The sequence below is a fragment of the Bufo gargarizans genome, chromosome 5 (assembly GCF_014858855.1).
Source record: "Bufo gargarizans isolate SCDJY-AF-19 chromosome 5, ASM1485885v1, whole genome shotgun sequence".
Taxonomy (NCBI): Eukaryota; Metazoa; Chordata; class Amphibia; order Anura; family Bufonidae; genus Bufo; species Bufo gargarizans.
In genome coordinates, this window is record NC_058084.1 from 191385055 (window position 1) to 191402166 (window position 17112).

Sequence of the window (17112 nt, forward strand, 5' to 3'; positions counted from 1 at the left end):
TCTATGCCTGTTTTAGACGTAGAAAATAGTCTAACTGTAAGACAGCCAGGAAGCTGGAATTCAGATGGAATTTTTTTAAGTTTTGGTCATTAGCTTGCAAATTTATAAGCAGACACGTTTGCACCAAAAGTTTATATATGAGCAATTAGTAATTTATATACAACCAAGTCTTCAGACTAAGAGTTCCAAAGTCACAGGGAAATATAGTGACTGATATTAATATAATGGGAGTGACATTGAGATTGTAGAGAAAAGTCTTACCTGCAATATCTACACAGGCTCCGGTCTCCAATCTGTGCTTTCTGTACAAATTCTTCAGCACTTTTGCACTGCCGAAACGTTTGAAGCGGCTTTTGACATTGTTGTAGTACCATTCCAGTGACTGGGTTCTCAAAAGCCTGTAATAACACCATAAGTAAGGTTGAAGTGTATTTAATACTTAAGTATTAAACATTATAATAAAATTATAATGGATAGTCACTACACCCAGATCAAGCCCCTTCTCCATTCCTTAGCAATAAAGTATGTGTCACAGAGAGCAGTGTTTTTTGAGTGTAAGATTTGTAAGAAGGTACCTGGAATCATCGTGGATGGAAGGTATGTGTCACCAAGGTTCCAGCCGGTATTTTATGTGTCAGCAGCAGCTATTGCTAATTGACACCTTAGATTTAGCATGGCTGTCATAGGTGATCCGGGCTGGCTCTTATTGGGAGTAGTCAAAGTGCTGGGTGGGTGGATTTACCTCCCTCTGACACTGGAGCTCAGTAGTCTGTGTGCTGTGAACTGAGGGCTGTGCTGGGATTTGAGGTTTGAGGACTCAGGCCCCTCTAAAGGCGAACAGGCCGCCTATGGACTTGATGTGACTTATTGTTTATGGACTTTCCTTGTGTGTGAACAAACACCAAGCTACCTGCGTTTTATGATGCACCTTATCTGCATTTTGTTATATACCAATGTGTGAATAAACACCGCTGTTTGATTCGCGAACTGTGTACTTTGCCTCTATACTGCATCCGCTAGTCCTAACTACCAGAGCGAATCCCCACAGATTGTAAAAGAGGTTAAGGGTCTATTCACACGTCCGCAACTGGTCTGTGGTCTGCAAATTGAGGATCTGCAAAACATGGACACCGGCCAACCGTATATGGCCGGAACATTGATAGAAATTCCTTTTCCGTGGCTGCACTGTATGCTGTCCACATCTTTTGCGGCCCCATAGAAAATGAATGGGTTTGCACCCGTCCCGCAAAAATGGGGAACGGATGCAGACCCATTACCAGGACGTGTGAATGGACCCTAATAATGAAAAAAATTGAAATATACAGAATAAATGCACAGAGACTGCCCGCCACATGGTCTAGTTGCAAAAACCAGGTGGCTTTTCAATAATTTTTCTAGCCACCTTCCTGTTACAATTTGCACATTCAGCACATTTAACATATGTAGTGACATCAATTTAAATGCATCAATGGGCTACAAGAATTGTCTTGGTCTAGGGTGCGGCCTCTGTCCACAATAGGCTTAAGACTGTTTTTTCCAACTTGCATCAGGCAGGAAACAGTGAATATCACCCCACAAATTCAATTCTAGAATAAGTAGATTGCATACAGTATGTGAAGACCTTCTTTAAGTAAGCTAAAGTCACATTCACATACTTGCACAGAGTAGAATATAAAATTAGCAATTGATATTGTAAAAATGCAATAACCCTTTACATTATACTGTCATACAAAGTTTGTCAGTGGAAGCATATGAACCACTCAGAAAGACTAAAATCTCTTATCCATCGACTTAAACATGCTGATCATTCCTAAAACAAAACCCTTCCTTCATAGATATATCCAGAAAAATAGTGATCGGGCTCCAGAAGGCTGGGGTCATTTACTTCACATAACTGCTTCATTTGTTATCAACGTGCTGTACTGATGAATTCTAGTTGGGTATTTTTCCATGATCAGCCAATAAATAGTGAGAATAATTATTGAATTCAAGCGTATGATAGATGCAGGAAGGTAAAGGCAATTGGGGCCATCAGTCGCAGGGAATATTGTCATGTTTTGCCTGAAATGTAACTCATCTAATTAGGTAGAACAACTGAACTGTAATGAAATTGCAATTAAATTTGTACTTTGGAACTTGTCTGCACAGTCAACAATTAATAGTAGAAGTTTTGACCCAAAGGCCAAGCATAGTGATTGCCTACAAACTGTCTCTATCAGTTGTACCATATTAATTGTGTACATTGATTTACTGTAGTTAGTAAAAACAGACCTACTGGGCTCATTTACCATACCAGTGCTGCCTATTATAGGTCCTTGATAGGGTATTTCCATCTCATCCATTCATGGAGCACAGCAAGCTATGCTGTTTCCATTACTCTGGGGCCACCCAATCACTTCTATAGGCGTTGCAGAAACAGTGTAGCACAGCCTTCTTACGTTAGCTGATTCTTACGTTTGGCCACCTTGGGCACCACATAAAATGAGTGTTCTTTTCTCAGAGTAGATTCTCAATCTACTCTTCTGTCATCCAAGATAACTGCACTGTTTTTCAGACTACCTGAAGCATACTATGCTTTTGTAGTCCAAGACACTTCCTGCTTGTTTAGCCCTGCTCTTAGATTGGCCAGCTCATGTGAGCAGTGCTGGCCAATCCGTGGACAGCAGGAAGACACTTGGATTACCAAATGCACAATATGGGAGTGTGGCCATCTTGGATGACAGAAGAGGATCTGCAGCTGAAAAGATGAAAAGGAGGCCACCATGTATATGTTCTGTTTGTTTCCTTGTTAATGAGAATTGAGTTCTTGAACTTGAACTGGAGGATAACTTTAACCCTTTCCCAACTTACTCTTGCAGTAAGTCAGACCTTTAAAGATGGCACCCTCTCTGGATCGGAGCAGGCGCCATAGCAACCGGATGCCTGCTGTTTTACACATCAGGCAGCCGGTGCTAATGATTAGTGATAATGCAGATAACAGACATTTAACCCCTCATATTCCATGTTCAATTGTGACCATGGCATCTGATTGGCTTTTCCCTGGGAGTACTATGCTCCACTGGCCCAAATGGCTTCCCCGGGCTGAGATCGGAGGAGCTGTTTGTTTGCTGTTGCATCCCAAAATGCCAATACCATTAAAATATAAATGTATTTATCCCTTGCGTGAACAAGTGATTAGTGATTAAAAAGTCATAATACTCCAAAATTATATAAATGAAAACTACAGATTGCCCTAAAACATGAGCCCTCAACTATAAAAAAAGGCTATGGGGGTCAGAATATGGCCATGCACAATTTTTTTTTTTTAAAGCTTTTACTTATTTTTTATATTAGAAAAAAAAACTTTATAAATGTGGTATAGTTGTAATCGTACTGACCCGGAGAATGAAGGTAACAGGTCAGTTTTACCACATAGAGACTGCCGTAAAGACAAAACCCATAAAACTGAATTACATTTTATTTATTTTTGGGGGGAATTTTGGAATTTGGCTTTTTTTCCCAGCTTCTCTCTATATTGCATGCAAAATTAAATGGTACCATTAGAAAGTGCCACTTGCCCCACAAAAAATGAGATCCGGGAAGGCAGGGAGTAAAAAAATGAAAATGTAAAAAAAGGAAAATCAAAGGGGTTAACTGACCACTGCATTGCTAAGTAGTTAACTTATAAAAACCCTAATTACCTAAAACCCTTATCTTCTGCACTAGACAACAGCAGCTGTGGTCTCCTGCACAATGCAATGGCAGAAATACTGGTGGTGATGTACTTTTGCAGAAAAAGGTTGTAGGCACTGATCTTGCAAAAAAGGACAAAAGATCATAAGCTCTTTCTTCTAGAATCCCATATTCCGTATAGAAGTCTGTGGGTGAAGTATTTGTGCTGCAATGACTGAAAATCCATTTATGCTTTGAACAACAATAATTATGACTATATGACATTAGTCTGGGAATGGTTAATCACTCCAGCATCAGATCCTATTGTGCAACATAGCTTGATAAGAGATGATAACCTCAGGGTTCTGCCTATACCAGATTGAAATTGCATGACGATTTATACTACTTGTGTCTTGGTTGTTAGGAGCCATTCAATATGAAAATGGCTTGTAATCATTTGCTGTAACCACGTTTCTGAGGAAGGTAACACGCATTCACTAAAGTATTTCTCTCTTCATCTAGACAGTATAACGTGTGAGGTTCTGGATTCATAATTAGCACGTAATAATAATCAAGTTTACTCTGCAAAGACTATGCTTCCTACTGCTTGAGTGGGAGGAATTCCACGCAAGTTTGTGTCACATCTGCTACAGCAGATAATGTTTCCACTGGGATTTATTGAGAAAATTCTGCTCTCATGAAAGTTTTTTTTAAAGGCATTTTGAATAATGAGAATTCTATACATATACTGTTAAGATGATATTTTGTGACAACCTCTCACCATGTTTTGTGAAAAGAAGGTGGTCACCACCCTTATGCTACATTCACATCTCTGGTAGCCTGATCCAGCAGGCTATTCCAGCATTTCTGAGGCTGGATCCTTGCATGATTCCACTGTAGTCAAAGGGAATCCGGTTGTGTGTGGCAGTATCCAGCTATGCCAGATACGGTAACTCCAGTAGTCTGTTCTCTTCCAGAATAGACTACTAGAGTTTGTAAACGGATATGTGAACGTAGCCCAAGGGTGACTTCACACTTCAGGTATTTGGTCAGTTATTTTGATCAGTTATTGTGAGCCAAAACCAGGTGTTGGTCAAAAATACAGAACAGGTGCAAACCTTTCCATTACACCTGATGTTTGGGTAGGCTTAACTCCTGGTTTTGGATCACAATAACTGATGATAATAACTGACCAAATAACTGAAGTGTGAACTTGGCCTTAGTCACTGGATATATTTCTGCAGACCCCCCTTTTCCTCCTATTGCCAAAATGATGAAGCTGCTATAGGAATGGCTGCATCGCGGAGGACAGAATGTAACATTCAGTTTAATGACTCTGATAACACACATCTAATGACTTTGTATGAATTTGTCTACTAAAATACTGGAACGCTAATGAACTTGAGGGATGTGGATTTCTTCATTGTTGGATATGCAGATTGTACCAGGTCCACCATAAGCACCTAGAGTAAATCTTAACGGTCTGTAGAAAAGTACTTCTGATCAATTTCCTTCATCTTGAGAGAGACTAGGAAGGCAAGACTAACTGGGGATCTGGGAAGCACTGGAATGATATCAGAGAGGTATGTTTTCCCAGGTGGATTAATAGCGGTGAAGATGGAGCCATCTCCTGCGGCATAGGTGAATGAAGGAGTTATCAGAAATATTCCTGGTGATGTAGGGTAATAAGGGGTTAATGCAGACATCCTTGGAGGCCTAGGGCAGTGAAGAAATTAATACAGACATCTTTGGTGGTGTAGGGTAGTATTAGTTATTGGTGGCATATTTTAATAGTAAATCTCTGGTGGTCTAGGGGTTATGTTTATATTGTTCAGACGGTCTCTAACAGTTTTATTCTGCTATGACAGGAAACAAAATCAAACCTTCTCAGACTGATTGGGTTCTGTGTTTCCTTTTTCTTCCCCACACTGATTCCAAAGATTAGTGCAGTACAGGATAAAGGAAATACTGTGCGGCCATATAATCTGTCAATCCACACCAAAGTCTGCGACAAACTACAGATGATTTCCTGCTGCAATGATGGCCCATCTGAACACCCTAATTGCTTTAGCTCCGACAAGGAAATCTCCCAACCACCCTGTTATATAGTATATTTGTGACAGCAAACTGATGAGTCAATATTCTCCATCATTTCCTTTTGTTATATAAGGCACATGCAATACTCGATTATTTTATATATATTTTTTTTTTATAACATTTCTTTATTCAGATGCATGTCGCATACAGTCATAGAATACAGCCAGTATACATTGCAAGAGACATATACTCACATTTCGTGATGCCTGCATTAAAATACATCTCATTTTTCATTTTATCCTCCCCACCCCAACTACCCACCCTCCCTATATCCCTCCCAACTTCTGCTACTCATACCAATCCTGTTCGCCTCCTCTCAAAATCCAGGCTTATGAGGACAATTAGGAACCGACACCTAGATGCTCAATGAACCAAGAGTTCCTTTCAAACTTGCCTCCAGATACCATTTGGTATTCTTGAATGGGGTTACTAATTCTTTAATTTCTTCCCTCGTCAGGATATGCTCAACCAGTTTTTTCCATTTTTTAAAAAATTTTGCTGCTTCCTTCTCTTTGTTCCTACCTACCTCTAACCTTTCTAAATACTACTCGATTATTTTTAGAAATGTAACACTAATTGAATATTATAAGGCAGAATCTTTTGCAAAATGGAAAATGACTGAAGATCCTGTGGGAGAAGTCTCGCTGTTTATAAGATCCCATGAGCTGGTAGATAGTGAGAGAACAGCAGTGTATTATTAAAAGGAAGGATAGGGATCAGTAATTTGACTTCTGCAGGCTGACTATTTTGTAACAAAATTCCATTTTTCTTTTCCTGTATAGGAACAGAAAAGGGGAATAGCTGGATTTGGCATATGCCGGACACCTTAGGGCTGTTTCACAGGAGTGGATGCCGCTGCGTAAAGGAGAGCAAAGACCCGCTGTGGACAGAATCACGGAGTATTAACATGATTGATAATGCTCCGTGCCTCTCTGATCTTTTTACTACGAAATCACAGCGAGATAAAGTTGTCACCGTGGTTTTGTAGTAAAAAGATCACAGAGAGGCACGGAGCATTATCAGTCATGTTAATACTCCGTGCTTCTTCTGTCTGCAGCGGGTCTTGGCTGTCATTCACGCAGCGGATGTCACGCACGGCATCCGCTCGTGTGAAACAGCCCTTACACTGCCCAGCTTATCCTACTAACTATAATGAGATCCATTGGGTTTCCAGTATGGATTCTGGCAGTTAGCAGCATTTTGTCCTTTTTTGCCAGAAAATACAAAGGAGGATCCTTTGCCGCGCAACTTTCCAACATGTTTTGTGTTTCAATTAACCACCATTTTCAAGGCATCTTATTGCTGTCAGGGAATGGAAACAGTCTTGCTTACATTCCGAGGCTTAAAACTCAAGTTTTTTCTTGTCATAGTTGAGGGTTTATTATTGCATCACATCTCTCTCTCCTAGACTTCATGTTGATAACCCTTCTATCCTCAGAAAAACCTACACGGAGAAAGACACATGGGGGACTTTCCCTTGAAGTGCAGCTGTACTAGGGAGCTAGATTCTTCACAGGGCTTTTTTTCTGGCGGAACGCACCAGAACGGCGTTCCGCCATCTTTTGACATCGCAGCCTGCCATGCTCCAGCATGGCAGGCTGCGATGTATCAGCGGGGAGGGACTGGGAGGAGGAGCTGGGGGCCCCGCCGCTCCAGTACAGTTATAAAATGTGTAATTCAATTAATAATGATTCATGCTGCCCCCTCTGTAGTATAACATTCAATATATCCTACTCACAGGGCTACTGTTATATCGTAATGCAGACCGGCCGGGCAGACGACCGGCAGCGTGACTGGCCTACTTTATGAATGAAGCAGGCGGCGCAGGCACGTGACGTCAGTCAGTCACGCTGCGGCTCGTCTGCCCGGCCGGCCTGCATTACGATATAACAGTAGCCCTGTGAGTAGGATATATTGAATGTTATACTACAGAGGGGGCAGCATGAATCATTATTAATTGAATTACACATTTTATAACTGTACTGGAGCGGCAATGGGGGGTCTGTGGATGACACTGTTAAGGGGTGGGGGGGTCTGTGGATGGCACTGTTATGGGGTGGGGGGTCTGTGGATGGCACTGTTATGGGGTGGGGGGTCTGTGGATGGCACTGTTATGGGGTGGGGGGGTCTGTGGATGGCACTGTTATGGGGTGGGGGGGGTCTGTGGATGGCACTGTTATAGGATGGGGATCTGTGGATGCCATCCACAGATCCCCCATAACAGTGCCATCCACAGATCCTCCACCCCATAACAGTGCCATCCCCAGATCCTCCACCCCATAACAGTGAAATCCCCAGATCCCCCATTAACAGTGCCATCCCCATATCCCCCATTAACAGTGCCATCACCATCTGGGGAGTTTCTTTGCTGGGCTGGACTTTTATAGCCCCCCACCAAATTTTACTTGCATCCCTGTTCTCTAAAGGGGCGGTTTTAGGGGGTGGTCCTAGGGGTGGGTAGGGGTGTGGCCATGTGAGGGGGGGGGGGGGTGAGTTCCACCACCTTTTCTCTGAGAAAAAAAGCCCTGCTTCTACAGGTATTTGGAAGTTGCTCTGATTACAGACTGACATATAGTATCAGTATCTTTTGTCATTGGAGAATGGATGTTGGAGGAATTTTGAATGTCTTCTGCACGGCAGGTCAGCAAATTCACAAACTGTTATAAAAGGAATGTTCTAAAAAGTGGAGGCTCTTTATTGATCTCACAACAGCATACTGAAGAAATGTTATTACATTGTACATTATAAATGGGGGTTAGTCAGCACCTCCCAATGCGCAGGTGCACGCTGCCATGGCTAAAAACATAGAGAGAAAAAAGAGGAATGCAGCAGCACCCTGCAAATCAGATAAAGTACAATAATGCCAAAGTCACAAAAATTATTATAGTGCTAATGCTACGCTTATTTATAAAGTAAGATGCTTGGCAAATGCATTTTGTACAAAACCATCAGAGCCAGTCTGCCGAACGTCAAGGCGATCTCTGTAAGACGGGTCCTAACAGTAAATACTACCTGTTATACGCCAAAATGACCGCCATAAAGTTCAGGAAGTGTTGGATCCACATGCATGCTGGGTCCACTCTGCCTTTTACCATTTTTGGTGCCAAAATGGCCTCCATTACTTACAAAGGATGCAGTTACCAACATGCATACTGAGCCCACTCCATACCTTTCCTTGTGCCAGACGGCTTCCAATGAATGTATTGAGAGCAGGGCACAGGTAGTATTTAGTGTTAGGACCTGTCTTACAAGGATCGCCTTGACGTTCAGCAGACTGGCTCAGATGGTTTTGTACAAAATGCATTGGCCAAGCATCTCACTTTATAAATAAGCGTAGCATTAGCACTATAACATTTTTTGTGACTATGGCATCATTGTACTTTTTCTGGTTAGCAGGGTGCTGCTGCATTTCCCCATTGTTTCTCTATGTTTTTAGCCATGGCATCGTGCACCTGCGCATTGGGAGGTACTGACTAACCCCCTTTTCTTTGCAGATTTACAGCACTGGAGATTTGGCACTCCTGATCAGTCTGTCTGCCCCATAGGCTGATTTTAATTAGTCTCAGTATAAGGCTGTGGCCTGCTCTCACTACATTCATTGAAAGCCGACTGGCACAAGGAAAGGTGTGGAGTGGGCTTGGCTTGCATGTTGGTACCTGCATCCTTTGTAAGTAATGGAGGCCATTTTGGCACCAAAAATGGTAAAAGGCAGAGTGGATGTGGATCCAATACTCCCTGAATTTTATTGTGGCCATTTTGGCGCATAACAGGTAGTATTTAGTGTTAGGACCCGTCTTACACAGATCGCCTTGACGTCCGGTAGACGGGCTCAGATGGTTTTGTACAAAATGCATTTGTCAACCATCTCACTTTATAAATAAGCGTAGCATTAGCACTATAATATTTTTTGTGACTATGGCATTATTGTACTTTATCTGATTTGCAGGGTGCTGCTGCATTGTCTTTTTTTCTATTGTACATTATAGTCTACAATGCATTACTATGTGAATCTTATTCTGGCAGCTGTCTAAATTTCCTGGTTCTGCTAAGGATTAACATTAAAGATCCAGATGGGCATTATCAGTTGGAGGTGTGTCCCTGCACAGTCTGACACTGGCAGCACTGATTGGATAGTGTCATACTGTGCAGAGACACACCATCAACTGGTGACACCCATATGCACCTTTATTGCAAACTCTGGGTAATGTATTCATAACTTCTAGCAGGAATAATAAAGTAATGACACAACATAGAGTCATAAGAATCGGTGCTCCAGAATTGTTATCAAAAGGTGGATGCAAGTAATTGTTAAAACATATTAATGAGCAAGGGTTACAGGTCCTCTTTAAGGGTGCACACAGTTTTTTTTTTTAAAGACAGTTTTTAATGCAACTTTTGAGCCAAAGCCAGATATGGATCCAGATTTGTGGACCATAAAACAGATATGGTCATGTAAGTAGCCCCTTAAGAAGATGGCCCTGGGGTGGAGGCTTCGTGAGCAGACGTGTAAAGCTCCAGCTGTTTATAGTCTCCTGATACCTATCCTGGCACTGTCTAAGCTAACCAAATTTGGGACTGTTCCTTTATGGCCAGCTGGAGAAGTCCATCTGTCCTAAATTGGCGGAAAATTGTTAAGATTTGCTAGAATACACAAGCTCAGACGATGGAGCACTTTGTGTGCAAACAACATGGTACTGAACCACTTGTTTCTACTGGAAATGAGGCACCAGTATGTGAGCTACAGACTGAACAACCTGGCAAACTTTCCTTACAACCGGTCTCCGATCAGCTAATTTCAGCCATCATTGCCTGCCAAGCCATTGTGACCAGTAAGCTGGACAAAGTGCATGTGGATGTTAGCCTCCTGTGTCATGATTTCTGGCCCTGGGAGCATGTCACTGCTGCTAAGGACTGAATCTCTGCAATGGATGATCGCGTTCTCTTCCCATGGTAGCAAATGTTAATTCTATGGCTAATTCAGCGAAGCATTGGCAGGCTAAGACGGACAACCTTGAAAATAGGCTCCTCTATAACAATTTTAGAGTCATCGGACTGCCAGAACTATCGGAGGCATATGAAAGATCACAGCAGTCGTGTCTTCAAAAATATGTATACTTTATTCCAATCATATGTCCCAACAACTAGGACACGTTTCGGCTATATGCCTTCATCAACAGGTACATCCTTATACATACACATGCAATATATATATATATATATATATATATATGAGAAACCAACCAGGCTACTCTTAATGACATCAGTCCTTTTTATTGGACACACCACACTTTCTGAGAACAATAACTGAGTTACACTCTGTTCCCCCAGGGAGTGTTTTGGTGACCATAGATGTGGTGAGCTTATACACATCAATTGATTATGGAGAGGGCATCCAGGCTGTGGCTATGTTATTGAAAAACAGCAGTTATACGGCAATTGAACAAGAGTTCTTTTTACAGTTGTTACATCTTGTTCTGTTTGAAAATTACTTTATGTTTGAGGATGGCTACTATTTACAGAGACGGGGGACTGAGGTGGGTTTGAAAGTGGCCCTACGCTAACGCGTTTATGTCATCATTTGAAGAGACACATGCATATAATACGCTTTTATACAAGGACAATGTCCTTATTTGGAAAAGATTTATAGATTACATATTCTGCGTATAGGCGGGGCGATGTGAATCCCTTCTGTCCTTTCTTGACCATTTGAATACAGCTTGTGATGTTTTAAAGTTTACGTTGATTTATGATAAAAAGTTGGTAAGTTTTTTGGATACTAGAGTGATAAAAGATCAGTATGGTTGCTTATCCATAGATCTTTATAGAAAAGAAACTGATAGGAACAGTATCCTTTACTTTACTAGTGCTCACCCACCATCTTTGAAAAAGGTTATACCTAAATCTCAAAACCAAAGGGTCAAACATATAGTTACAGACCCTGAGATACGAAGATTGAGACTGGAAAAGATAACAAAGAGATTTGAGGAGAAGGGATATCCTTTCCTATTTTGGATGAAGCGAAAAAAGGATTAGATAAACCAACACACCCTCCCACTAATGTAAAACCACCAAGAGTGACATTTACACACAAATTTCATCCCTATAATGCAGGTTTTGACAAAATAATCTGGAAACATTGGCATCTACTGGAGAAAGCATATCCAAAAGGAGGAATTTAAAAATCCGAGAAACCCGAGTTATAGGGATTAGCAGAAAGGAAACATTGAGACAAAGTGTGCTATCTACGCAGAGAAAGGGCACGTTCCCGTGCCTCCATGGTGTCCAGTGCTCGCATATAATAAAAGGCCCCGTGTTCCATCATCCCTATACAGGACGCTCCTTTGAAGTAGAAGGTTTTTTTCACTTGCGAATCTACTAATGTGATCTATCTCATAAAATGCCCTTGTGGCTTATTATATATTGGAGAGATGATGCAGGCCATTAGAGATCGGATTTGTAAGCACAAATAAACGATTAGGACTAAGAACCTAATGCTACCCATCCCCCATCATTTTGCTAAACACAAACACACCATAGCTCAACTGAGATTTCAGGTGTTGGAGCAAATAAAAGAGGAGGTGACATCAAGAAGCTTTTATTGCGCAGGGAAACATACTGGATTTATGTGCTAGATACGTTACATCCTAGAGGCCTTAACAGGGATTATGAAATTATACATTTTTAATTCTTCTTCCCTTATATTTTCTGATGATTGTTTCATATTATATTTCCAGAGACCTCTGCTCCTCATTGAAGGATCCTGGTGGTGACACAGTAATATCCTTTGTTTATAAAAGTAATATCCTTTGTTTATAAAAGTAGTATTTTGTTATTATTCTATTGTGTATAGTTTCCTTTAGTTTTTTCTTATGTTACTTTGTTTTGCAGTGGATTGATTAACACCTGTGGGTTACTGCCCAATTTGGGTGTCTGATGTCATTAAGAGTAGCCTGGTTGGTTTCTCATATATATATATCGCATGTGTATGTATAAGGATGTACCTGTCGATGAAGGCATATAGCCGAAACGCCTGGTTGCTGGGACATATGATTGGAATAAAGTATACATATGCGACACGACGTCTGGGATCTTTCATATGGCGCAAGTGGGGTTCGCTCCTTCCCTTGGCAGCATGCACAGACAAGCGAGTGTCGGCCGGCTTCGTTATCTACATAGTTCAGCTTGGGCCCCCGTCCCTCAGTGCTTGTTGGCAAGGGGCAGGGGAGCACATATCCTTCCTGCTGCCTGAGGCAAACATTGAAAGGGCACCCTCTCATGCCAAATTCTTGACTTAACCCCTTCCCTTCAGCCAGAGATGTAAATTGACCGGCATGCACTTTCTATAATGCCGGTGTCTTATGTGGCACGGGGGTCTTTGGGCCCCTCAGGCTCCTGGGCCCGGTAGCAACTGCTACCTCTGCACCCCCTATAGCTACGCCCCTGGAACTATCGGAGGGGCAGAATCTGGAGCATTTAGCTGAAAGATGGCTCAAGGAGATCTTTGGAAAAGATACTTTCTCACTGGTATTCCTGGTGGAAAAGGTTAATAGGGTTCCCACCAGTCCACTCCCTCCTAGTGCCCCTCTGAAACCCTTTCTTATGCGTATATTGAATTGCAAGGATCGGGATAAAATCCTTACCTTGGCTTGTCAGAAGGGCACTGTTAAGCTGACTAATTTAACTGTTTTATTTTCCCTCACTTTTCCAGAATCGAAGGACCATCTTTACTGCCATTAAGAAGCATCTGCAGGATAAGAACATACTCCATGGCATTCACAGCTCGCCTTTGGGTGGTGTGGCAAAATCAACTGAAGTTTTTCACCTCTCCTTTTGAGATCACCATATGGCTAGAAACTATCTCTGGATCTCCGGCTCGAAAGCTCCCGGGACTGATCATTCTCCACTGAAGTCTGGAATTACATGCCCATCCTCGGATACTGTAGTTTTAGTTTGGCACCAAACCCACCTGTTGGACCTAGTGTAGGTGGGGAGTTTTTATTTTTTTTGGGGGGGGGGGGGGCAGTAGGTTCTTTTGAGGAACCTTTTTGTCTATTTGTTTTGATTCTTTCATCTATTTCTTTTCTTTGTCCTCCCCTTTTTTTCTCTTCTTTTATTGGTGATAACCCACATTTTTTCTGCTATTAGGTTGGATTTTGAAAAATTCCTTATGGATGATCAGTTTTGCAGCTCTATTTTGTATGTTATACATTTTTTACATTTTATATGGTTGTTCAGGCTTTCTAGAGGGGAGTGGGTTTGGGCCTGTGGGGATGGGAGGCGGTGGCTTCTGGATTAGACCCACTAGTCTTTATCCTGCAGTTCATACATAGCTTACTCACATGATGGCTGCCTCTCAGATTAATATTCTAGTGTGGAATCTACGTTGCTTGGGTCACCCACTAAAGGGCAACTTAGTGATCTCATTTGCCCAAGCCTATTTTCCAGATGTGGTGTGGTGTGCTTTCTTGAAACTCATTTACTCCCATAACAAACCCTTGCTCTATGCTGTGGATGGGTGGATTGGATGCATCACTCTTGTGACACCAGACATTATAGATTAAGAAATCACTTTGTCAGCTCCAGAGGGGAACTCATGTTTTTCTGGCTTCAACTATTGATGATTGAAATATGTTTTCTTCTTTATATACAATCCCCCACTGGCTAATCTAAGCCTGCTGAGACAGGTCCTATTGTTTGCATTAGATTTTTCAGGTTATTTTGTGGTCTGTTCTGAGGATCTCAATCTGGTCCCAAACTCCTCCCTAGATAGGTTATCTACAGTAGATCTTCCTTGCAGCCTGCTGCAAGCTTATCACATCTATCACAATGGTTGGAGGCCACTGAATCAAAGGATGCTTGGAGATATATTAACCCCACTGTTAAACAGTACACTTGCAATTCTCTCACACGTAGCTTATTCTCCAACTGTAACTCAACACAACTTACTGAATGCCGTTCTTCTCAGTCGCCTACTCTGCCCAGGTGCTTTCACCCTTTCTGGCTATCCCAATTCCCTATGTCCATTAAATTAGATGACCATCTCCAAACATATTTTTATGTTAACCCCTCACAAGTTATATAAGCAGCTATCCCAGGAGGGGAAAGGTGAGGGAGACAAAACTTAACTTTTAATTATAGTCAATAAAAATAAATAATTATGCACTACACCTAATTAGCCATTGGATAACAAATAATCAGTAATCAATACACCATACTCAGTCAACCACTGAATTGGTATACTATAGATCCAATAGTCCAGTAGATGATCAATCACAGGGCACAGATAATTAAGGATAATAATAATTGGAAAGTTCTTACCAATCTTCAAGTGCCTCATGCAAATACGATTCAGATGCAAGTACTTTAGCTGCAAATGCGGTTTAATTGCATGTAGTTCAGCTTCAAATTCAGGTGGCCAAAGCCATCATGTATAGAGAGACAGCGGGAACGTCTGACCCTAAATAACCCTGAGATATGGGAAGGAACTATATGCACCCTGCCTGCCTATCTATACAGAGCACTCGCCCTGAAAGGGGCGACCCCGTCCGGTTACCTGACCCTAGACAGGGTGATATCCCTGTAAAACCCTATAAGTACTTCCCGACATGCAACGTTTCGTTTGCTAACTCGTCAGGGGAAACTTCACTTAGGGTCTCCAATATAAAAGACACCAAAACTGGTTATACAGTTATAAAAAAGACTGGTTATATATAAAAAAGACGAATATTCTAAAAAACTAATATATTCGATATAGTGCTATATATTTGTTTTTTAGAATATTCGTAATTTTTCCCATCTAAAGTCATGATTCCTCCCTGCTTAAGTTGCTTGGGGGCCAATGACTCATTGGCCCACAAGCAAGAAGCAGGGAGGAATCATGTTTTCAGATGTAAAAAAATGACGAATATTCGATATAGCGAATATATAGCACTATATTCGAAATATTCGCAAATTCTTGAAGTTGCGATATTCGAGATAAATATTTGTAATTCGAATATTCACGCTCAACACTAATCCAAATTGCCAAAACTTTTCACAAGTAACGTAACTGGAAAGCATTATGTCATCCATGATTATATTAACTGCAAAGCACGGGGTAATTATATTACCAATATGAAAGATGCACCCATAGCTAAACACATACCAATGCCCCTCTGGGACTAAATGAACAACTTAACTTTAGTTGCTTCATTTGAACGTTAGTGCTCCCATCTGTAATGGAATGTTTTTTTTGTTTGGGGGGTGTGTAACTATCTCCCTCCACCACCCCATTTGCCTGCTCCCCCTCTTTTCTAGATTTTTTATGATTTTTTCATTTACTATTATGTTTTTCCTGAGTTATCTGGTGGTATTCCTTTATTATTTACAATTCTGCATATATCCAGATTCATCATACCAATTGCCCCCTCTATAGCCCTATCAGTAAGTTACCTTAGTTAGGGCACTGCCTAAGAAGCTCATATTGTTACTTCATTTGAAGTCTAGTATTGATACCAGAAGATATAGTACATTTATACACCTATCCACAGCAGCCGCTGCGCCTCATGCAAATTGAGACGTCCCGGTTGATAAGCATTGAGCCTGTCCATCTCCATTTTCTTGGTTCTGCCCGACGTGATCCGGCGTTGCGTTCCATGCGACGACGCGCCTGCGTCTAGTATTTTTGCCGTGGCGTCTGATGTGACGCGTCACGTGGTTCAGGTCAGCCCGTTCACGTGATCGGGGAGGCGCTCCGGGGGATGGGCATTTCTGGTGCGGCCTTTTAAATTGCCATACCGTACACTGCTCATTGCGGATAGCCATATAGCAACCCTACCCACTGGTAAGGGTTTGCTAGATGAGGAACGCATATTTATTTTCTCTCCCTATACCTTGGCCCACTGACCTATTTGGGATGTCCCTATTGATCATACATTTTGGTATCTGGGCCTAACCGGCTTGACCCTCACATTTCTTCATGCCCATGTATTTATTATATTTGGAAGATACCCTAAGTGAAGTTTCCCCTGACGAGTTATCAAACAAAACGTGGCACATTGGGAAGTACTTATAGGGTTTTACAGTGATATCGCCCCTTCCCATATCTCAGGGTTATTTAGGGTCAGACATTCCCGCTGTCTCCCTATACATGATGTCTTTAGCCACCTGAATTTGAAGCTGAACTACATGCAATTGAACCACATTTGCAGCTGAAGTACTTGCATATGAATCGTATTCATATGAGGCACTTGAAGATTGGTAAGAACTTTACAATTATTATTATCCTTAATTATCTGTGCCCAGTGATCAATCATCTACTGGACTATTGGATCTACAGTATCCCAATTCAGTGGTTGGCTGAGTATGGTGTATTGATTAGTGATT

General features: G+C 41.6%; 1 protein-coding gene across 1 annotated transcript in view; it reads right to left on the bottom strand.

The window, feature by feature from the left end:
• Positions 1 to 17112, bottom strand: part of LOC122938981 (myosin VIIA and Rab interacting protein) — a 570956-nt gene that overhangs the window by 173129 nt on the left and 380715 nt on the right. The window contains exon 4 of the mRNA XM_044294890.1: positions 262 to 398. Within this exon, the coding sequence (XP_044150825.1) occupies positions 262 to 398 (137 nt within the window). The remainder of the gene's footprint in view (positions 1 to 261; positions 399 to 17112) is intronic.